This window comes from Phalacrocorax aristotelis, chromosome 1 (genome assembly GCF_949628215.1).
Source record: "Phalacrocorax aristotelis chromosome 1, bGulAri2.1, whole genome shotgun sequence".
Classification (NCBI taxonomy): Eukaryota; Metazoa; Chordata; class Aves; order Suliformes; family Phalacrocoracidae; genus Phalacrocorax; species Phalacrocorax aristotelis.
In genome coordinates, this window is record NC_134276.1 from 163,796,478 (window position 1) to 163,819,389 (window position 22,912).

Below are 22,912 nucleotides of genomic sequence, written 5' to 3' on the forward strand. Positions count from 1 at the left end.
TTTAGTTGCTTCACAGCATCTAAAAAGGCTTAGAATCCACTCTCTGTATAACAAACGTTTATTCAGAAACAGATAATACATTATCTTCTCCAACCCCTAATATTTCCTCCCCCTCCCCCATGTTTTTTTAATAAAACACAGGTGTTTGATGGGCAATCTAAAAAAGGAGAACAATAGCTGTCTTAGGTCCCCTCCCCTACAAACATCTGCTGTTCACATGAAGCACCCTATTGAAGTACTCCAGAAAAACAAGTCCTGCCAAGTCCTCAGTTATTTCCATGGCTAAAAGGGATACAGTGAGATAGAGGAATGGTTTGCACGAGCTAGATATAGCAAAGAGTTAATACAGAACAAGAAAGCAAAAGAAACAGAGTGGACCAAGAAGTGGAATCTGGACCTACAATGGTTACAAAGTTCATTAAAGTTCAGCAGAGCTGAAAAGAATGGATTAGATTAGTCTCCTAGTTAGAAGGATCAAGTTCAAACCCCAGCCAGATTCTGGAACTGGCTCTGGGCTTTCCTCTCTTAGAATACAATTTGAACAAATACAAACGAACAGAGATACTGGGACTTCAAATATCCATGGCAATAACGCTGTACTAACAAAGGAAGTATTGGAAGTGCCACCTAGTGGCCTGTGGCTCCTCACAGATACTGGCCCAAGGTACATCCTTGATGCTCTGCACGGGACTTGCTTAGCACTCCTCCCCTATGTGTTCCTTAGAGTGCCAACTCTTCTCTTGAGAACCTCTCCCTGAAGCCATGAAGTACAGCAATCATCCTCCAATTGCATGCATGCAAGCGGCACGCCGGCACAGCAGCCAAACATTGCCCAAATGACATCTCTCAAAGATGTGAGTTCTCAGGTGCAAGGAAAGTCTGCTTCCTATTATTAGTATCTGAAAAAGGCCCCAGCTCCTTTCTTTTTATAGCAGACTGGGTAAGTTAGAAGGTAAGAAACAAAAACTAGTGTCCCTGCATCAGCAGGAGGATGCAATACAGTCTACTGGGGAGTCAAACACTTGTATTTCCTCTAGCTCTGAAGACGAGACTGGTTCTCATTTTTCAGTCCAGAAAGAGAGCAACTGAGGCTGACTCTACAGGGCTAATATATTCATTGTCCAAATGCCCGAGCCCTTTTCTTCCCCCCACCTCTCTGCATTACTAGAGTTGAGGCATCCCTCCCACAGCACAACAGGTACTGAACTTGTGCATATATCCTTCTGCCTGATGCCTCCGTTGGCTGGTACACACAGTGGGAAGCTTAGTTTTTCCACACTTCTCAATGTCACAGCTGCTGAGCAGAAAAGTGTCCAACAGCCAGAAGGAAGAATTTATGCCACTGAATGCATGCAGGTCAAAGATGCAAGACAGTGCTTCCTGTATGGAGCCACACCTGACTTTGTACACAGTGCAGCAATTTCAGAAACAATGTGGTGTTCTGGCCTGTTGATAATCAAGGGGATGCATCTTTTACTTAAAGGTCAGTCAGAAGAAAAGAGAAGGAGATCACCACTCCTTCCCTCAAAATCTATGTGCACTTTTAATGGCCACTAGGGGCTTTGGAGTAAAGGAGGGAGTTACATGGTATATGCTTGGTAATACATTACTGGCAGAAGGGGGAGGTTATTCTTTTGGAAAAAAAATCATGGAAGAAAACTCCAACTATGAAAACAGAAAGTACACACACAAGAGGAAACACTACTGTACAGTAAGGTAGCGATCATAGAAAACAAAGAATTTAAAGGCAGGCAAATGCAAGTAACATCTGCACTCCTGCACTTTTCTCATTCCCCAACTTAAATGAGTTTTCCAGTCCACTGCTCACTACCCCTTCTCAGAGTTTAATTTTGAATTCTGTGGGCTGCACAGAGGCAGAGACCCCTGAGGATTTGAAGAGTGCCTTCAAGATAGTGTCAGGGTCCACCTCAGCTGGGGGATTTGAGGCAGCGCTTGCACTTGACCGGCGTGGCTCCCCTTCCTTCTTCACTGAAGGGGTATCACTCAATCGGCTGGTGGATTAAAAAGAAAAAGAAAAGCAGTATTTAACCTCTCATTATGAAATAAATTTAACACTGTCTGCATTTATTGTTCCCAGTGTTACCCCCTTCCCAATATTAGAGACAGACGTTTTACATATGCTTTCCTCACAAGATAACTTCCCCATCTCAGACTTGTTTTGAGCTTCAGGGCTGGGAACACTATGGAGTCAAGCTATATTGCACTCAGCTCAGAGTGCCACAGAAAGGAAAAGAATAATATTAATGGGACAGTAATTTGTCAACAGTTTTCCTCCCCTCCTGTCAGGTTTTCCTCAAAACAGAACCTGCAAACATGTTTGGTTTTTCCCCACCCAAAGGACACTTACAGCAATATAGGCTGGTCTGAGGTGATGACATTCCCATTCATATGAAGATTGCATTTCATTGGTTGACCTTAAATACACACAATTAAAAACCCCTTATATCAGAATTGTTGTAAGGCAAGACCCCAGAAATATCACACATAAGTGCAAGCAATAGAATTCCACATGCTGGGGAAACATGAAGAAGAACAACTGATACATCTTTTGTTGCAAAATCACAGCAACAGAAGAGCCACTGAAACACTCAGTGCAATATGAAGACTCACACTGATTAAGAAATCACACATAGGTACAAAACCCTTAGCAGAGACACAAGAGAATCTCCCATTCTCGGCTGTCTGCTCCTCATCTGACATTCGTAACATATTCATCTACAGAAAGAAAAAGCATCTATTTCCAGCTAAAAATTAACAGCTAATTTCAGCCTGTAACAACATTGCAGGTAGATCCAGATTAACAGTTGCATAATTCAAAGTTTATGGAGAAGCTGATACTAACTCTTTTTACAGGTCTGATTCCAAATGTCTCTGACTATGCCTTGAGAGTTTTGCAAATATTAGTTTTACTTGCACTTTGCAAACAGCTATTCTGTAAGCAGGTAAAGCCTTCCTAAGAACTATCTAGCTCTTGGCACTGGATTAGAAACAAAAGAAATTTAACCTGGAGGTTAGACCAGTGGAATCACCAAGACCCTGCCTCTAGCTCTGAGGATTCTCTTTCTAGGAAAACTTTTTTTTCTAATTTCCCTTTTTTAAACTGTGTATATATTCAGCTAGTTACATAGAAGCATATTACATTGTCTAGCTCTTAGAACTGGTTTTCTGGCATTTCCTCTCTTGGCAGCATATGAGCACCTCAGACACTTTTAAACTCTCCACTGAGGTAGAAAAAGCCTTTGTTGATTTGTCTATCCTAAATAAAATTCTGGCCTCAAACTTACCGTCTAAGCACCTGTTGTTGTATTTCTTATATGCTGTGATAGCGTCTTCCTTCTTCACAAATACTACCTCAGCCACTCCAGGGTGCACCAGCCGAGCTCGCTTCAGAGCGCCACACACACAGAATAACTCCTGAGGGCAGAGTTAGTCATGACCATGGTCACATCAAAGGTACCATTTCAGCCAAAGACAGTGAGTGAGAAAGGCTTAGTTTTCTAATTGTACCAGCCATCCTGCTTAGTAAATACATGGCAGAACGTTGCCACTTGCCTCACTGTGTGTTTGCTACAGTATGAATATTTGGCATCAGTAATACAGGTTGCACAAAGCTCCGTACTGTTGCCAACACAAGCAGAAAAGCTCAAGGCCAGTACTTTATACTGTTTGTCACATGTGAAGACATTCTCAGTGTGCTGAGAATGGAAGCACCTAGATAATTTGGATGGGGTCATAGGTTCAAGGACAACACCAAGAATCATTTGGCATGAACTCAGAATTCTAAGTGATGCCAGGTATCTCAGTACACCCTAGAAATGGTATTTTGTCCAAACTTCTTAAGCGCACACTTTTAAAAAAGTGAACAAAGACCAAAACAAAAAAAAATCAGGAACTCTCAAAGTTTTTGCAAGGAAAGCAAACCCACATCATACCCCTCTTCATTGCATTCACCACAGATCAAGTGATTTATCAAGAGATATCAAGGGAAGGAAGCGTCACTCATCCACAGTTCAGCAGTAAGCAACACTCACAACAATGTCTTCCTCTGTGACTCGAGGATGCAGATTGTTTACGGTCATCTTTGTGCCTTCCAAAGGACTGAATGCCAGCTGCCAACACAAACAGATACATCACATAAAAGGTCAGAAATGCAGCAGGCAAGACAGCACAGCAGAGAAAGCATTTTTAAAAAGTCACTAAAGGGATGCCTGGGAAAGTCCATACACAAACAGAAAGGTGAGAGCTACAGCTAGTAATACTGGAAGTATTACAGCTAGTAATACATGAAATATCAATGCTCACAAAAGCCCAGCTCATCTGACGGTGAAAAGAAGCCCCTTTTCCATGCTTATTTCTCTCTGAAGTAACTTTTCTCTTTCATTTCCAAGTATAACACTAACTTTATCTGCATACATACACAGTACTCACTTGTCATTCCCACGTTTTTAAGCGTGTGTTGCTGCCGCACTCTACACCTACACTACATACAGCCAGCAAAACCCAAAATATGGCTCCAGCCCCTCAAAAGCAAGCTGAACTCAACATGCCTGGCAACACCTGGTGTGGTCCCTGTACCCAATACCAGGCAGTTTGGCAATGCAATTCCAAGCAGGTTGTCAACAAAATGCCTGAGTGGGCTTGTGTGGACAGCAAGAAGCTGTACTTGGAAGAATCCTTGCAAGATCTTGCTAACAGGAGCAGACAGAAGAAAACAACTAGTAGCATTAAAACACTATTCCCTCCAAGGATTGTCCAAACAACAACTGCCACCTCCCTGTAACATGGATTCCTCCAGGACCACATGCTCCCATGCTAGATAAAGTTGAGAGAAGCAAGATGCACTGAGAATTCCCGGTCTCTCAAAGACTGAAAAAAAGGATGTTTAGACAGGTTTCATATTCTTGGGACATGTGTTACAGTTATGAGAATAAGCTTGATGGAGTCCCAGAAATAATGGTGGAAGGCAGGCAGAAATAAGCTGCTTGCATAACTGATGAACCGCAAGTTTCAGATGTTTCTGAGACTCCTATAAAGAACATCTCCCACTTCCCTGTGCTCACCTCAACAGGTGGTGGTTCTTTTGGAGGCTCCTCTTTTGTCACTAAGGTCCGGGACATGTTTGTCAAGGCCTTCGTCCGCATAGGAGATGGAGGTGCAGGTGGAGCTGTGTATGTATCATTCTGGACCACTTTAGTCAGGGGAACAGTCTTGGACAGAGAGAATTTATTGCCACTCAGCCCAGTCTACAGGAAGAAAGAATAGAGTATCTCTGAGAGCTGCAGCAACAAAAGTCATCCCTCCTCTTCAAGCACCAACAGCAGGAGAGCATTACTAGCATGCACTAAGAACTGCATGTCCTTCCCAGTGTCAAAACCACTACAATGCTGGAGACTTTCAGCTTTGAGACAAAAATCAGCTAAGGTTTCTGGGCTTATGTTTATCCCAAGAGAGGACTCCCCTCACTAACAAACACTGTTTAGTTTCATATTGTTCTTAAATGAACTTTACCAGTGTAATTTGAATTTGAAAAGCTCCTTTTATCCAAAGATTTTCAAGTACCTTACAAAGCATACACAAAGATTGCTCATTAACAGTGAGACTGAACTGCCCTAATATAAACAGCAGTACTTCTTCAGTAACACCAAGCTAGGACACAAAAAGACATGGAGCATAACCTTCCTGGTCAGAAGTACCTGGGGAGTTCAAAGCCAGAATAAAAATTGTGCTTGGCAGCTGCTGTGAACACTGAAGATAACACATTTACTCCTGCAAAAAAATAACGAGGCTGATTTTAAGGATCACAAACAGCCAGGAACTCTATTCTGAATACCTACATAAAAAAACCCACGGATAATCATTGTGCTAAACTGACTGTGTGATGGTAAAACCACATTAATTTGCCTTCTTAGAACCACAGAACAGTTTCGGAAAAATATGTTCAGCCCTCATGTCTGAAACAGGGCTAACTTCAAAGACACATCAGGTTGGCTCAGGCCTCATCCAGTTAAACTCTGAATATCTCTGAGAATGATGATTTTACAACCTCTAAGTCCCATGCCAGAGGCTGACCAATACCCTGAGAACCGCACAACTCTCCCCCAGCCTCTAGTTAGAGCTTCTTTTGCTGCGACACATTTGTTCATCTTCTCCCTGTTCACTCCTGAAAAGGACCTGGGTTTTGCCTTTTCCATGACTGCCTGTTAGGCAGTGAAAGCACATGGACAGATCACACTACAGCATTCTCTTCTCAGCCTTAAGAGACACTGCTCTCTCACCCTCTCCTCAGCCCCCTGACCACCCTGCTGTACTAGTTCCAGTCTGTTGGTATCTTGTATTGCAGAGCCCCATAACAGGCACAGTACTCTGGGTGCATTCTCAAAATGCCAGACTGATTTCTACAGTTGGCCTTCACTGCTGCAAGGATGCACTGCTACCTCATTCTTAGCGTATCACCCAGCCAGACCCCCAGGCTCTTTCCTACAAAGCCGCTTTCTAGCCAGTCAGTTCTTAGCTTAAGTTGCAGAGGGTTATCCCATCCCAAGAGTAAGACCTCGCATTTGTCTGTGTTGAAACTCCATCTTCTCCAGAGCATCAGTACTCCCCAACAAGCTGCCAACCAAGATTTTGCATGGCAAGAGACCTCCTGCTTTGGTGTCCAGCCTCTAGAAGCAGCAGAAAGCTTCCCTTGCTTGCCTGCTCAAACAATAACGAGATAGGTTCAAAGCATTTCCCCAACAAGAAGAAAGTCAAGGGCTAACATGCAGCAACCTGCCAGCAAGGGAGAACGCACACATTCTGGCTGCAAAAGGCCTATAAAACCACAGTTAGCCTAAAAGGACTCCGTCCCAAAAATAACACTAGAAGCACTGGCACAAAGGGAAGGGTGGGGTGAAGAGCAAACATTTCAGGAGAAAGCATCGTTTACATACTTTAAAAGAACATAAGCCCTGTAAAGCTGCAGCCTGTGTGTCCACCCAATGTGAGCATGGCGTGGTGGGGACTGTTCAGATAATCCCTTACCGCGTTGTGCAGGAAACTGTTTGTGGTGGTGATTTTCATCTGTTTGCTAGTAAGGGGAGAGACACTTTCATCATCATCTTCCATGTCATACAGACCCTGAAGAGAAGCAAGGTAATAGTTTACAAGCAGGTAGATTTAATCTAGACATTTCCAAAACAAGTAGTTTTCCCCTGCCTTCAACCTTCTTCAGGTAATGACTACATTGGACTTCACTCTTATCCTTGCAGCCAGGGGACAGAGAGCTGAAGGTACACAAGTCCATTTCAAAATGCCAGTGTAAAAAACTATCAAACTTCTTTTCCAGAAATGCAACAATAAAGCTATTTCCCTAGGTGTACTGAAACCACATACAGGTCTAATCCCTAGACCTCATCAGGGCTGATGAAACCACATTAATGGAGTAAAGCCTCAATTTCTCACTTTTTAGCAGCCTGCTACCTTTAAAGTTGAAGCCTGTGCATATTTTTTTTTTGACTAGTTTTTTTTTTAATTAAGCAGAAGACTACCAAATATATCTGAATCAAATGTTGCTTTTGAATAGCCTGCTTTCCTCAGCACAGCATATATCTGTCTGGCACTAGAAAACACTGCACTAGGAAGTTTACTCAATGAATAATTAATTTCCCAGTTCAACTTAACACTCATAGCCCTGCCTTAAAATACTGAGGCTAACTCCTACACAAATATTTTTCATAGATTCTAAATAACATTAAGGAAAAAGTCTATACACATATGTCACTGCCCAGAACATAACAGTCACAACTCAGAATAGCTTCCCATTAATTCAGTAGACAGGTAAAGAAAAATGGAGGGATTAGCAATGATAGCTTGCAAAATAAGTGGGTTGTCATAGTCAGCAAGATCCTGGTTTACAAACAGGAAAGTGGTTGCAGTCACAGAAATGCTATGGAGGAAAAAAAACTAAAGAGGCATGGTAGAACAAAGGAGAATTGTGCAGAAAAGAACTGGGAAAAATGCTAGCCATTGGGACAATGGACTTGAGCTTGAGACAAAGTGAAATGGATTTGAGGCTTATAGTTATGAGGTCAGAGTAATGAAGACACTTCCTTAGGTGACAGCATCTGGGACAGGTGAGGGCTGCAAGTCAATGTAGAAGTAACAAAGCACTAATAGTTAAAGTTACCCGAACTGAGGCAAAAAAAACTAAAACAGGACATGATATTGTGAATGACAATTTTCCAATATTTCATATAATACTTTATGTACACACATACAAAAAAAACCCTACTAAAATGTGTAATTCCTCTCTGAAAGCACCAAAGGTAGTAAGGTGGCTGAATGATGGGGGCTGTGACAAAGGTCTTTTAAACTGATCCCAGAAGAGACAGCACAAATTCTGGGGCTTTCCTCGCAGTCTGATTGATAAGGGATATGGCGAATTTGACAGTACATCAGAATACCAGTTAACATCATTCACTATCAAGTCTGAAGCAGGGACCAACAGCTGGGATTTTACAGGAATGTTATACCCTCTCCCACCTCACTGTAGAACATTTGACCATGTACGGTCACATGCATTCTCTGAAGAGGCTGGCAGGATGGTGAATCAAAACAACCGAAACTTGATCTCATATGTTATCACTGAGACATTTACAGAAAGACAGAGCTAAAGGTCACAGTCTCTAGGAAAAAAATAAACTTTAGCACATACAGATAAAAATTCTGAATACCTACTTTGTGTTCGTATAACACACAAGGAATCAAGATCAATTAGACTGAATTAAAACCTTGATTACCATGAAAGTATCTTAACCATGCAAGAACAGGCAGCTAAGCTGTTAGAGAACTTCCAAACACTTTTCTTTCCTACTTAAAGTTTTCTTTGCACCTGCCATTGTTTACACACACCTTCTTTCCCCCCTAGAGGCAACAAAGGGCACAGAGCAGGCACACACCTGTTTGTGTGTATGGTTGTTCACCACATTGATCCTCATGCCTGCTGGATGAGAGTGTCCAGGAACTGGAGCTTTCTGCTACAGTTAGAGAGAAAGAACCAAAGCATTAAACACTACAGTCGTCCAGATCCCCATTTCAGAAGATCAGAGCTGTTAGTTGATACCCTGAGACCATTTAAATGAAGCTCACTCTCCTGCTCTTGAAACTTATTACCACAATATGCTATTAGATAATATGCTTCATGAGATATGTTCAATATGAGATAGCTTCTCTTAATCAAAGAAATTAAAACCTAAGGCCACTCAGACAAACTGATTCAAGTTACTTGACTTTTAGTCCAAAATGAGTGGGAGGGGGACTTAACTCCAGCGCTGCCAGCACTAACTAGGTCAACATTTCTGCCAATATGAAACTGTGAATGGGGTAAATCAGTAAGTGACCTTCTCTTCTTTCATGCTACAGGGAACCAGGGATACTGATTTCCATCAAATTCAAGCTGGGACACAACACAATTCAGTTGTGTTCCATTTCAAAAGAGAAGTATATACTATTGCTTCACACTACAGCTGGAATAAGCTGCAGTGGAATAAAATGATGCATGGGGTAGCATAGCTGACCCTTCTGCAGCCTGTTATGCCATGAAACAGGGAAAACACCACAGAGGTAGTCAGGGAATATAGCTGTACTAAAAAACAAATGAAATCAAGCAGCAACTCTCTCAAAAATGCCCTTTTGGTTCTTGAAAAAGCTGGAAGCTGTCCATTACAGAAAAGAATGGGTCGTCTTATAAAAGTATTCCATACAGGCAGTAAAATCTTCAGATCTGCATTATCTCTAGGCTGTAAGTTACACCACAGCACCCTCATGTTTCAATTTGCTAACCAATTCAGAAACAAGGGTACCTGTCCTACAGAAACACCAGCAGAGGTATGGAAATTCTTTGGGTTTCAAGACCTTTTTTCTTCCTTTCTGAGAATGAAGACCATGGTATAGGACATAAGAGGCGTGCACTGCATCTCAGATCAAGATACTCTAGTTTGATCCTGCTCCCACATTTGGGAAGAGAGGAGGGCCAAAGGAAATTTGGAATTTTGGTATAAATCTTTTTTAAAAATTATTAAATAATTGTTCACTTGGCACGATTTTGTCTACAGTCTTAATCACTACTATATTCTACAATATTTTTTTCTTGCAATATGTTGTCTAAGAAACAGAAAGTACTGTAGGTCAAACCAAGTCATACAAAAAAAAAATCAGGTCAGAGCAAAGTGCTGCTGTACCAAGTCTCTGAAAACTCCTAGAAACTTTGTGGAAAATGTTCAACTCCTAATGGCTGATGGTGGTGATTTGGCTTAGAAGGACAGCATGAGTACTAAGTACCCTACTAATTAACAGGCTACTGAACAGACTGCTCTATTGGTCTGCGATTAGCCCTTCTTACTGCCACAAGAGTCCTTTCTCTTTCTTAGGTCAGCCTGGCAGGAAACATGCCGAGTAATGGGAAGTTTCCTTGGCTAATTTAAAGAAGAAAAATGCTTGATGCTTTTGAGCAAAATCCACAGCTCAACAGAAAGCAGACTCACCCAGGCTTTCAAACTGATGAGAACAGGAGATTTTCTGGGTATGTGTAAGCACACCACTGATCTTTGGGAGGAGGAAAATGAAAGAGGTAGGCTAAGAACTTCAGTTACATCCTTGTAGAGGTGAGGAACAAAACCACTCCTCAAACAACAATCCTGACAGTCTGGAAACTTCTATTCTGACTCTACCCACTGTACCTAATATACACTTAGTTCAATAGCACTTGTTTCTCAGAGAAGCTTGCTAAGAATCAAGTTACTGCACACATAGTAAAGTGAAGTTAGAAAGCTGTCAAAGGAAATCAGCAAGTTAGGGTAATCACTGATAACACTGCAATTGAAATAAATCTTGAGCCTCTGCAGGAATTTATCGTATAATCAGGCAACTCCCTGGAAGCCAGCACCTTACTGAAAACCAGACAAGTAGAAATAGAGAAATTGTAGAGGGGCTCATTGAAATTTACATCTTCTTAGATACAAATGCAGCTGCAGATTATAAACTGTTATTCCGCCACTAGGATAAACCAGTTATCTAGACAGGACAATCCACCACATCAGACTTGCAAGGAGGGGTGGTATAAGAATAACAAAAAATGCATACGTTTTCTTTGTATTTAGGTGGGGAAGAGACTACTTAACCATTCAAGACAACTACTTCAATGCTGACAGGAGTGCTGCTTTAGTCTTTATTGGCCCAAAATTCAAATTAAAATTTAAATGAAAACTGGGATTCTGCAAAAAGCCCCAAGCAGCTGCAAGAACACCCAAAAGACTCTGAATCCTGCCCTACAGGCTGGCCTTAACTCTATCACTATTGTAAACATGGGAACATATTCATGTATTATCATTTTTACTGGACTGCTGTAGAATAATTGAGGGGCTCAGAGGTGGCTTGCTTGACCTACTTGGATAGTTTTGGTGATTTTCATGGCTGGATTTACTGTCCCCATAGTTGGGCTGATAGCAGCTGGAGCGCTCCTCTTTAAGCTGATCTTCTCTCTGGCATCCACCACTTTGGTCACCTTTTCAGCTGCAACACTTTGCTGTTTACGGGAATTCAACATCTCTCGAGCATCCTGCACCTTCCCTTTGATTTTGAACCGAGCGTCCTTTTGAACCAGTTTTTCACGGGCATCTTTAACCCCAAGTTTGTGTCGGGCATCAGTGAGTCCTATCTTCTGCCGGGCATCAAATGTCCGCTGGAAGCTGACAGCTGATGATGATCTATTTAGAAGATTTTGCTGGATCCCAATGCGAGATCTTACACCTCCAAACACTGGCCTTGTGTTAAGCCTGGGAGGAAAGGAAAAAAAAAAGAAACAAGAGTTTCAGACATTATAAGATGTGATACAGTATCAATAAAAGTATTTGTGTTGCTGCAAACAACAGCTCATTATTACTGCACAGAAACCCGCTCAGGTTAGATGACCAAAAACAACAGTAGAGCTCCTAAGCTGTTTTATGCTGGATTTTACTTCCCACATAAACAGCTAAGGAACTGATTTCCAAAATCCATCCTTAAGCTCATATTTACAAACTTAAGTAAAGGATCTGACCTCAGCTGTGCCAAGTATACACTACATAAACAAAATTCATCAACAACTTAGGTTAGGTATTTTGGGGAAACCTTTGGAGACAAAGAGGAACAGAGACAGATCTTCTAGCTTTAGGACTGAGCAGGTCTGCTAAAGCATATTTTGTAATACAATAGTATGTCCTGATACAACGGAAATATGGAATGACATGGGACTGCAAGAATTCTGGGCAGCAAGTTCAGATCCATGGGAGCATGGAGGCTTGGATTTTAGGATGTACAAGCACCAGTACCAATCTCAGTTCAAAGCCACCAGTTTCAAAGTTGACTAACTGCCAGCAAGAATACTTATCAAAGCACTTTTTAACATCACTGCCTCTTATTTAATCTACTAACAGAACTGCTGCATTCAATGGCCTTTACGTTTTAAGCACATCGTCATCACAATACAGAGCACAAAGATAAAAGTCCACGGAACGAACAGCATTTGTACTTGTACACAAGCATTACCACAAAGCAGTCCATTACGTAGTGAAAGCTTGGTACATGTCTGATTCACTTTTTCAAAATCTCCCTAAAAGAAAACTCCATTGGGTTTCTTTTCAAAAAAAATTACAGTGGTAAACAAAATTTTAAAGGTACTGAAAAAATATTCTTGCTGTTGGCTTTTTAAAATATGCTACAGAGGGCTAGAGTGTTCATCTACTTTCTGAAACATATGGTCCAGTATTTCAAAGTCTGAAAGTAGATATCTAGATTTTTTTTGTAATAGTCAAAAGGCTAACATCACAAATTCAAACGACGATGCAATTTGAATTCTTCAAACAGCTTTATATCATTATTTCCTGATCTAACCCTACAATCTTAATGTTATTTACAGTAATGTATTTTCAGTACAGAGATCTGTAAAAAAAGACACGAGAGAGTGAACCTCTCCACTTGCCTCTTTCATTATTGTGTCCAGACAACTGGAGAGTTAGAACTGGGATCCCATTTTGTTACCTAGCTAAGAATCCTACGGCTGCTCTCTCATACAGCCAAAGCACGCTAGCGAGAAGAAACAGGAGTATTACTAAGACCACTTATTAAAATATATCCAGAATAATGCAGAAGACTAACAGTACCCATAGAGCAACAGCCACAGAACAAGACTTGCCTTGCAATTTTAAAAAGCATTAATTTAGCTAATGTTGAAAGCATTCAGTCAGAGTGCTGCAGAAGGGTTTGATGAGTGGTTCTTTTTAATGAGCATAAAAGAGGTCAAAGTAAAACATTAAATATATGTATCGGCATTTAAGCCAGAATTAGTTAAAACTGTTAATGACAAATTAATTAAATTGGTTAGAAAACTCTGTACTGAAGATTACACTGACTCTGAAGACTTGTGTTTATCCTAATATGCAACTGCCTTCTGCAGAGAATTGCTTACCCTGTAACAGAATTAACTGTTTAGGCATTTTGTGCCACAGCACCTGAAATAAAAGGGAATCTCAAACATGTAATTCACCTTCCAGAAGTCCAAGTTCTGGCTTGAATATTTTGTGGATTAGTACATTTAAAAGGGGAAGATTTTTCTGTTATTTCATTTAGACTACTGAACAGCATGGATATCGCGATTTAAGTTTATTCAGTTTATCCAGCCTTCACAAAGACAAGTCAGCTACATCAGAAATCTTATAAAGTGAGATAAAGATGACAAACCAGAGAAACACAAGCCACAAAAATTCTTACAGCGCTGCAGGGGGATTATTGTTCAGCAAATAAAAGCAAGAAGAATTCCTGGAAGAAATGAGAGTTAAAGAGGGATTTGAAAAAGGAGGAAGGAGGTGCTTGGCATATTAAGCACCATAAGACTGTTCCAAACATGCAGGATAACATGAATGAAAGCACAAAGCCAAGGCCTTGTCTAGACTAGGATTTAAATATACATCTGAATGTTTCATTAGTGTATGTTAGCAGACAGCTTTCAAAATACAACTCTAAACATATAAGCGTATACATTCAGCATTAAAGCCTAAAATTCCCCAGCAACCACTAAATTTAAAAAAACCCAAACAACAACAACAAAGGAGCACACTTAGTTAACACAGGTGAGGAGAAACCCACGGACAAGATCTTCAGAAGCATTAAGAGGCTATGGCAAAAGGGAAGATGAAAAGCTACCAAAGGAGAAGCCAAGTAAGAACTGCCAACAGCTACACTTGGTTAAATGGCCCAGTCTACCCTGGAAACATCTGCCATACAAAGAAAGAACCTAACCTTCTTGCCAGTATGTAACATGCTCCACATCCACGCAAGCATTTCAAACAATCTGTCAGATTAACTATTCTACAGAGACCACAATTTCCAAGGGGCAGGCGGCAATCTGGATGAAGGCTCTTCAGCCTCGCCTGTGAGGATCCCCATCAGCTTCGCTACAGTTCGGGCTCCCTGTGGCACAACGACACCTCCCACGGCTCTCCCACAATGCACCGTGCCACTCATCAACCCACCCCTTCTGGGAGCTGCGGGGGGCACCGGGCACCCCCAGGGCACTTGTGGGGCGCACCGGGCACCCCCAGGGCACCGCCTGACCAAGAGGCGCAGCCCGGAGGCAGCTCCTGCTGCAGACATGGGGCACCCCCAACACTGAGGGACCTGGGGGGGGGAGTGGGAGGCGCTGCTGATCTCGCTTTGGGGAGCGCCACCGGGTTCATCGGCGGCAGAAAGCAGGAGGCAGCGGGGACAGTGCAAGACGGAAGCACCAGGGAAGGGATGGGCCGTGCCAGGAATCCCGGGAAGGGCAGGGGAGAGGCGGCGGTGGGGGGAACACGGGGACCTGCCCTGACGGGGGCGAGGGCCTCGGGGGCAGCGCCAGGCACAGGGGGGCGAGGCAAGGGGGATAGACCCCCGCCCCGGCCCTGAGCGACAGCCACCATCACCAATCCGCATCAAAGGCGCGGCCCTGCAGGCCAACGCATAAGCCAATGGGAAGGCGAGAGAGGCGAATAGGGCCGGGCGGCGCTGAGGCAGGCCGCAGCCCACAGCCTCCAGGGCTGAACGAGCAGAGAGGATAACGGAGAAACCACCGGAGGCCGCCAGGCGCGGAGCGCCGCCCTCCCGAGCGCTCACCTCCCTTTCACCGTCACACCGCGCTTCCGTATGAGCTCGTCCAGAGACAGGTCCGCCATCTTGTCGCGGGGCCCAACGATAAGACGCAACGAGCGAGACCCGGACATGAGATCATACCGCTTCCGTTCCTCGCCCCGCCTCCAGAAATAAGGCAGGCCCGGCCCCGCCCGAGTGCGCGAAGCGGGGCGGTGGCTGTCCCACAACCCCCTGCGGCGCCCTGTCGCTCATTTACATACGGTTCGCTGCCAGTCCCGTCCCGGTTCGGCTGCGGTAGCAGTAATGCGACGTGGGAGGGGAAAGAAACAGGGTAGAGCTGTGAGGGAAAGGAAAAACTAACTTTTGTGGTGCAATGTGGCGCAGGGAGCTGCTCGCCCTGACCTCGGGAGATAACGCATACGGTTCTTCTGACGGGGCGGGAACGAGTCCGGTATGCCTTAAACTTATGAGTAAGGAAAATAACGACCCGGGGTGACGCCCGGGTCCTCACTGCTAATGTGAGAGGAATTTTTGCGCGGGTACAGGTCGCCCCCGGGTGGCCCGCTTACTTCGCGGGATGCCCGGGTGACGTGATCTGCCCGGACTTCCGTGACGTGCGTCATAACGACAGACTGGGGTGGAGGCGCGGTGCTGCAGCGCTTGGGTCGACAGCCGGCAGCTTGTGACGATGAACTTATAACTACTGCGTTATAACCCGTCGTTTCTTGCCTCCAGTTTATGTGTATCGCGGCCTGTCTGAGACTGCGCTAAGGGTCTTCACGAGGCTGGGAAATAGATCACCAAAGCCTTCCGGACGTTTCATCTGTCTGCAGGAAGTTATTTCATTTTTTTATGCTTTTTGTGTGAGGAGCCGTGCTGTTTAAAATCAGGCAAAGAAAAACCACACCTCCCGGTGGAAGGGCAGAGCCTCCCTGCACAGGCTCGGGCGGACGTGAGCTTTCCAGTGCTTTTCCAGCGGCACCTCCTGCCCTGTCCTGACTCACTGGCTGTGGCATCCGTACCTGTGGGGCGGTGGCTCTGGGTTTCACCGCAGGCCCGGGTGCTGCTGGGCCTCCCTCACAACGCCCTTTGCAGCACAGCATACCCTCCAGGGCCCTGTAGCCCCAGGGTTTCTTCCTGTCATTGGAAGGCACGTTGCCGAAACGCAGGGTTTTGCTTCTGCCCTTGGCTCTGTCTCTCCCCTGGCACCTGTTGGGAGGATCGGCTGCGTGGTTCCCCTCCGCACCCTCATCGTTCGCTTCCTACCATCTCCCCACCACAACACCCTGAGTTCTGGTGACCCTGAGGCACCCCAGCACACGTCGCTGTGGAGCTGCTGGCCTGCGCACATTCCACGCAGGATTGCGGGGAAGGTCCTCGGAAGAAGCTTTTGGCCTTGAGCAGTGCGGGAACTGCCTGTGAGGGCTGGGGATGAGTGCAGAGGAGGCAGGCACAGTGGAGGTGTCTGCTCACAGCCACGTGAGCTCAGGATCCCACGGCACAGATTTTCTCGCAAGAACGTTTCAAGCCTTCATGAGCCCACAGTCGTACCAGCAGTGATGACAGGTCACTGCTTAGTTGTCCACTGGCACTTGACTTCAACGCTATCAAATCAGGGTACACAATAATGTACACATAATAATGCCCTTTTGGTCCTGTTCCACTGTCTTCCTGCAGCTTTGAGATAGTTGATCAAACTGAGGTGGTGGGGTGGATGATGTGTGACAACTTTAAAGCCTGCTGTTGCAAAACTAATAGGCAACATTTCTTGGAGCAAATTTTTGTGAGTATAAGAGCAGGCCAAGTGGTTCCAGACCAGAGGGCCATCTACCCCATACCCTGTTTCCCACCTGCAAGGACACCCAATAGAGGGCTCTTCCAGACACCTGTCCAGGTGCTGACTGACCTCAGTGATACTTGTGCAGCCACAATGCCCTATGACAAGGAGTACAACATGTCCATACTGCTGCATGGTGAGCCGTGTCCTCCTGTTTGTTATGTTTCCATTAGCCTAGTTCTTGCAACTGAAGGTGGAGAGTGCATGTGTAGCTCCTACCCTGCCTCTTCCACCTGTCATCCTCTAAGTCATCTTCTCTCCAGGTGAAGAGTCCAGGTCTGCTCACCCATTCATTCAGTGAAGCTCCCTTCCCTCTGCAGGGATTTCCCATCCCACACGGAATTCCTGGTGGGAGGCTGGTTAGGGGGGCATGAGCTGTGCTTTTGTGGGAAGGAAGGGTTTAAACCTCAGGATCTTCCATTCCCTCTCTTTATGATTGTTTTACTTTTCCTGTGAAACATGACAAGCTGCAGCTCAGCTTTCATAGGTCTCCCAGTTCCTCCTCACAGCTGTGAATGTGAAGTCAAATGTTTGCTCAGGGATCATCCCTGAGCCTCTGCTTCCTTTCTCGTGGCTGGGAGAGGGAGAGAAGGTGTAAGCAGCAGCAAAGAGACCTTTCTGAGCACAGGGGTTCCCTGCAAGGAGGTCCTTGTCCAAAAGCGCTGGGAAACTTTCAGGCCCGCCCTTCCTTTTTCCGAGGTGGATTTCTTGAGCACATCTCCCTTGTCAGCTGAGACCCAGGGCACAGAAGTCAGAGCAGCGGAGACTGTTTCCCTGCTTCACACCAATTTCCTTCTTAAAATACTAATTAGGAAATTATGCGAAGGACATCATATTAACCTTGGGATAGTACGTGGCACAGTGTCCAATTTACAATGTTGCCCCATTGAGTCTTACAGAGGCACATGAAGCAGCTAAAAGCAGAACGACATGGCCAGAGAAAATGTCTGATAAGTTGCTGTAGAGCAAGACCACATCCTTACTCAGTCCAGATAAAGTCCATCTGTCATGATGACCGACCGCAGTGTTAGGTGTGTTTCCTTCCTCTTCAAAGGACAGAAACCCACATGCCCCATGTATCAAAGCCAAATAACCTTTCCAGCTAACTTCAGTTAGGAAAGCTTCTAACCATCTAAGCTATTAGAAACCTTAATTCTTCTCCATTAATTATAACAAAACTATTACAAATTTAGTATGTAGGCAGTACACTCCTCCTTGATTGCATGAATACCATCACGATAATCGTTACCTTGACACAGAAACATTTTGTATGAAAACGATTAAACAATTTTGTAATAAAACTCAAGGGGGAATTAGCTGCTGTAGCAGTAACTTTTCTATGTCAGGTTTTGTACAATAAGTAGAATCCTAATAATTACAACAGTAATCTCCTGACTTATATATTCCTTTTTTGTTCAGATCAAAGACATAAAGACATTAACATTTTTGAAGGTTATGCCAGAAAAGTTGGTTAACCTGAGTTCTGTTTGAGCTGTATTTCTCGTTTATGTCTATAAACTGAGATTTTTGTTACTCTGTTAATTATTTATTAAGATGCATATTTCCTACAAGAACAATTTTCATTTTTAAAAATAAGAACAGAAAGAGAAAAAAAGACCAATTTGGGATTTAGCTTGGACTTAAACAATTGCAGAAATGATGGGATATTCTTATTGTGGTAAAATTTTAAATTATTAGCAAATACATAGAACTGGACATTTTCTCTTCTAATTTCTTCACTGGAGCACCTCAGTTATTTGTGTTGGATGTAACCCAGAAAAGAACAGGGCCTGTTGTGGTGGTGTTGCTTTTTTGTCCGAGTTCGAGGTGGGTGTTGCAGCAGGACAGGCCAATTCTTGGAGCCTGGCTGTTGGCTGCCAGGGCGTTCACTTGTCCTGCCCGGCCAGGGGAGGCATGCGCTCGCTTCCTTGTACGCTGCCCATGTATCGGACAGCCAGTCATGGTAATGCGTTCGTCCTGGCATCAAACACTGGCACTGCTACTGTGAGCCTCTCACTAAGTATTTTTAAATTCCAAGCTTTCTTACTGCTTAAGCTTATGTTTTTCAAAATTATGTGGTGAGTTACTCGACACACCTAAAGGAAAGCTAGTTTTGCTTTCTAGTGCTGTTCTTTTACTTTCAGTTTCAGTTGACATTTCTGCAACCAGCAACCCTTTTGATTTCTTTAGTAATGTTCAGACTATGCTCTTGAGCTAAATACAATTTTCCTTTTAGCCTAGATTTTAAATCCTTTGTGGTGGGCTACAGGAATGGTAGGAAATGGAATGAGGTTCCCAAACAAGCTTGGCAAATTGAAGAACTGTCAGAGAAGATAAGGTGCCCCTCAGTTAGGACAGACGTAAAAGGCTGTATCCTGAATCTCGGGTGTACTGGTGTGTCTGAGAAGAGGAATTTCTGCATGGAGATACCTCCCATAACACAGATACCCACCACCCATTTCATTTTTTAGAAGCTGGGAAAAGACCATATTTGTTCTTGATAACCTGTTGGTTATTGGTTGTTCATCATTTAAACCATAGTGGGTTGGGGGTTCTTTTTGGTGAATATTTATTCTACAGTCTAGTTGTAGATGGGACCCTTCTCACCTTACGGTAGTTCCCTGGCCATAATTGCGGGCCTTTTTTCACTTGACGGTGTTTGCACCCTCTTAGTTGTTTCCAGTTACCAGCACCCACTGTCAGTGCCTGCAGCAGCTGCCCACCAAGCAGGAAGCATCCCACCAGTCTGCCATGAATTCCCTGAATGGAGACATGCTCAGTTACATTATCCACATGCGCTGCCTGCCCCTGGAGAAGTACAAGTTCTCTTGATAACCAGAGGTAACTTTCTTCTTTTGATTGATATTTGCACACTCAAAGTCTACTTTTTATTAATATTAGACTCCATGACCGACAAGGGCTTATACTCCAGGCTTGAAAGCGCAGCCTTGATTCACAGCTGAAGTGAAAGAAAACAATAAGAATTAAGCAATATGTTGTTTAGGATATTAAAAACATTTAGGAAAATTGGTCCCTGCTCCAAATAGCTATCCTCAGAGTATATGGTCAAGAATGTAATCCAAACCAGTCTGAAAAGAGGAGCTTTAATACTCTTCAGTTTCTAAACCACTGTTGCCTCTGCTCACCCAGTTTATAATTTTGATCCTTTGGTTTGTGTGCATTTGGGTGGGGGAGGCAAATGGGAGAAGAAAAGAAACGTCAATCCATTCATTTCTCTTGCTCATGGATGAACAGTCTCCCAGTCCGTTATCCCGTGTTGTGAGAATTTGGTTTCAGCATCCCAAGACAAGCCCTTGCAGAAAACTAAAATGCTTGAAACATCTCAGCTTCAGCTATGAAAGATCTCAGCACTGATCCTCAGATCACTTGCCTCCTAGTTAATGCCAGTAAGATTGCAAGGTGACTGGAGGGGAATAAAAGAAATAGAAGACAAGCATTTTAACAACATCAAAGTCTACCCAAAACATTCTTGATGGGACATAGTGCAAATAGAAGTATTGTCTCTGGGATAACGAAGGGAGGATGTCTGTCTTGCAGGACCTGTAGGTTTCATTATTATCAAATTGACTTTTTACACCCCCCAAAAAAATAAATCTGAGACCCTAAGGGCACTCCTAACAGCACTGACCAGGTACTTCTGATGATCTAAGTGGGGTCCACTGGGTAATCACAAGGCTGGCTTGCTCCTTCTTCCAAGAGCTGAGCCTCCTGTGTGCTGGTCCTGTTGGTTTCTTGCAATGGGCAGGAGACTTCCTCAGAGCCAAAGTATGCGTTTGCACTTTCTCTCTCCACATATCCGAACCCTTGAACCCTGGTCCTTTGCAGCTGTTAGAAAGTAAGGGACTGAGGGACAGGAAGCAAACCTCCTGGCTCACCAAGCCATCCGTTCTGTCACCAAAGCGTCCTGCATGTGTGAAATAAATGAAAGTACATCACAGAGAGAGAAAAGATCAAGACACAGCTAACAGCTAAGCAGATATCCATGGATTATAACTGCTGGCATACTTATCCTCTGACAGAAGATATCCTACTCTCCAGAAATTGGGGCTTTTTAGGTTATGGAGCAACAGATGCCAGCTATGCACAAGATTGAGACCTCAGACGCCTGTGTGTCTTCCAAATTACTTAGCTAAGGCAGTCTAAGATGAGTTCACCAGAAGCACTGATGGTCACTGAAATTATGGGATATTGCTGCTGCAGAGCACAGGAAGCAAAAAGCAGGATCATATTGTCAGAGTCAGAATTGTGACAGACTTGTGCAGGAGAGGCAGCAGAAGCCAAACTCAGAATCATTCCCATTTACCTGTCCCAGCTGGCCTTGCAGTTTACTAGCATGTAAAGTGAATAACCAGGTCTGTGCAGTGGCCTGAAGAGAGCGCTCTCAGGAGCACCTCAGAAGCTGGGGAAGGCCACAGCCTGTTGCATTGTTTCTGCTATTCTTTAGGACTATGTGTCAGTGGTATGGTCTAACCTTTACCTCACTCACTTCAGTGAGGGTACTAGAAAAACTGTTTTCTTAGACAAGTTGTAGTGTTGGGTGACAGAAGTGGAGCACTGAGCGTGCTGCTGATGTTTTAGCCAATGCCTCTATCAGGATATGGGTGATATTTTTAAATTCCACTGGGAACAGGCTCTTTCTCCTTCTCTGGACAGTGGGGAGAGCAGAAAGGAAGAGAACACCTGGGCTGGGTCTTTGGTGGGAGCAGACAGACAGATCTCCCACCAAAGTCTGAAGGGCTGAGATAGAAGCTAGTGGCATCCTACAGAGTTGAAGAGAAGCCATTGTGCCTCAGCTCCAGGGATAATACTGTGTCACTGGTAGGATGATAGTGTAACACAGAGGAATCCTTTCCGGACACCAGGTGGAAGATCTAACCCTCCTGGCTATGTGAATTCATTTGTATGGAGCTCTTGATTGGCAGTAGATGTTGTCTCTGGCAGGGATGAGCAAACTTTGACTCCACCAATTGCCATCCATCTGTGAGGTGTAAGGTGTAGAGATATGGGTAGACTTGCCCCCCTTCTTCTGGATGAAGAATCTATGACCAGGGAAAGGGTCTCCACTGAGATTTGAACAAAGTTTAGGTCAGAACTGTCTTAGCTTGGTTTAAATAGCAAATAAGACCAAGTGAGGGGAGGCTCTTGAATGGGTGTGTTGACTGATGAAAAGGGAGGGGACGAGGGGGAGAAGGTGGTGGGAAATACAATACACTTCTCAGGCAGTGGAAGAGTCTGTTTGTCCCCAAGAAGTAGAGGGTGGAAGAAGCTATGGGAGAACAACGTTTCAGGAGTAGCAGTAGCATTTCTCCAAGCCTCTTAATGATGATATAGAGCCAAAGAAGGAAGGGAAGACAACTCTGGGTTATTTCATGATTGCATCCTGTACAACATGGAGGAAGGCAAGATGTATCTGTGTGACTCAACCTGTTCTTGTTCAGAGGCTTCAGGCTATCTCAGGACAGCGCAGTAGCAGCCACAGCCATGATCCCCAGCAACATTTCTAGAAGAATGTTGTTTTGTTGATTGCTCCGTAGTGCTTAGAAACAGCTGGGACATTTGATACTCAAATCGGGCATCTCGCTTTGCTGGTAGGAGTGTTTTAAGGAATGCAACCCACATCAAATGTGTGGCCTAACTCACCACACCAGTGCACTGGATGTTCAGTCCAGGTGAAATCTCACCCTCAAACATCAAGAACTGGGAAAAGAGGCTGCGTCGAATCATGGGCTAGATGTTATCCTTTGCACCAGGAGATGTGAGAGCCTGGCAAGAGGGAAACTTCGTACACAGAGACACTTTGTGGCAATCAGTGGACCTTTGCTGCTAGTGGATGAAGTACCTGGTCTGTTGTGAGCGGTTAAAAATCGTGTAGCTGCGCAGGAAAGAGGCAGCCCA

The 22,912-nt window shown here is 44.1% G+C and overlaps 1 protein-coding gene and 1 non-coding gene across 4 annotated transcripts; one reads left to right on the forward strand and one right to left on the reverse strand.

Moving 5' to 3' along the window:
• Positions 1-40: 40 nt before the first annotated feature.
• On the reverse strand, positions 41-15,321 carry POLDIP3 (DNA polymerase delta interacting protein 3). 3 transcript variants are annotated; one of them, XM_075078676.1, is made up of 9 exons: positions 15,184-15,321; positions 11,444-11,831; positions 8,958-9,032; positions 7,042-7,137; positions 5,082-5,264; positions 4,053-4,130; positions 3,306-3,435; positions 2,369-2,435; positions 41-2,012 (listed from the first exon to the last, which is right to left on the reverse strand). In XM_075078676.1, exons 1-9 carry the CDS (start codon positions 15,288-15,290, stop codon positions 1,838-1,840), a joined length of 1,299 nt encoding a protein of 432 aa, XP_074934777.1. In that variant the 5' UTR covers positions 15,291-15,321; the 3' UTR covers positions 41-1,837. The 3 variants fall into 3 exon arrangements, with proteins under 3 accessions (XP_074934777.1, XP_074934769.1, XP_074934787.1); XM_075078668.1 differs by having other exon boundaries at positions 8,958-9,035; XM_075078686.1 differs by lacking the exon at positions 8,958-9,032.
• A 291-nt stretch (positions 15,322-15,612) lies between these two features.
• On the forward strand, positions 15,613-15,761 carry LOC142052211 (U12 minor spliceosomal RNA). Its single transcript, XR_012658780.1, has one exon. It is a non-coding gene; the product is annotated as a U12 minor spliceosomal RNA (small nuclear RNA).
• Positions 15,762-22,912: the final 7,151 nt, after the last annotated feature.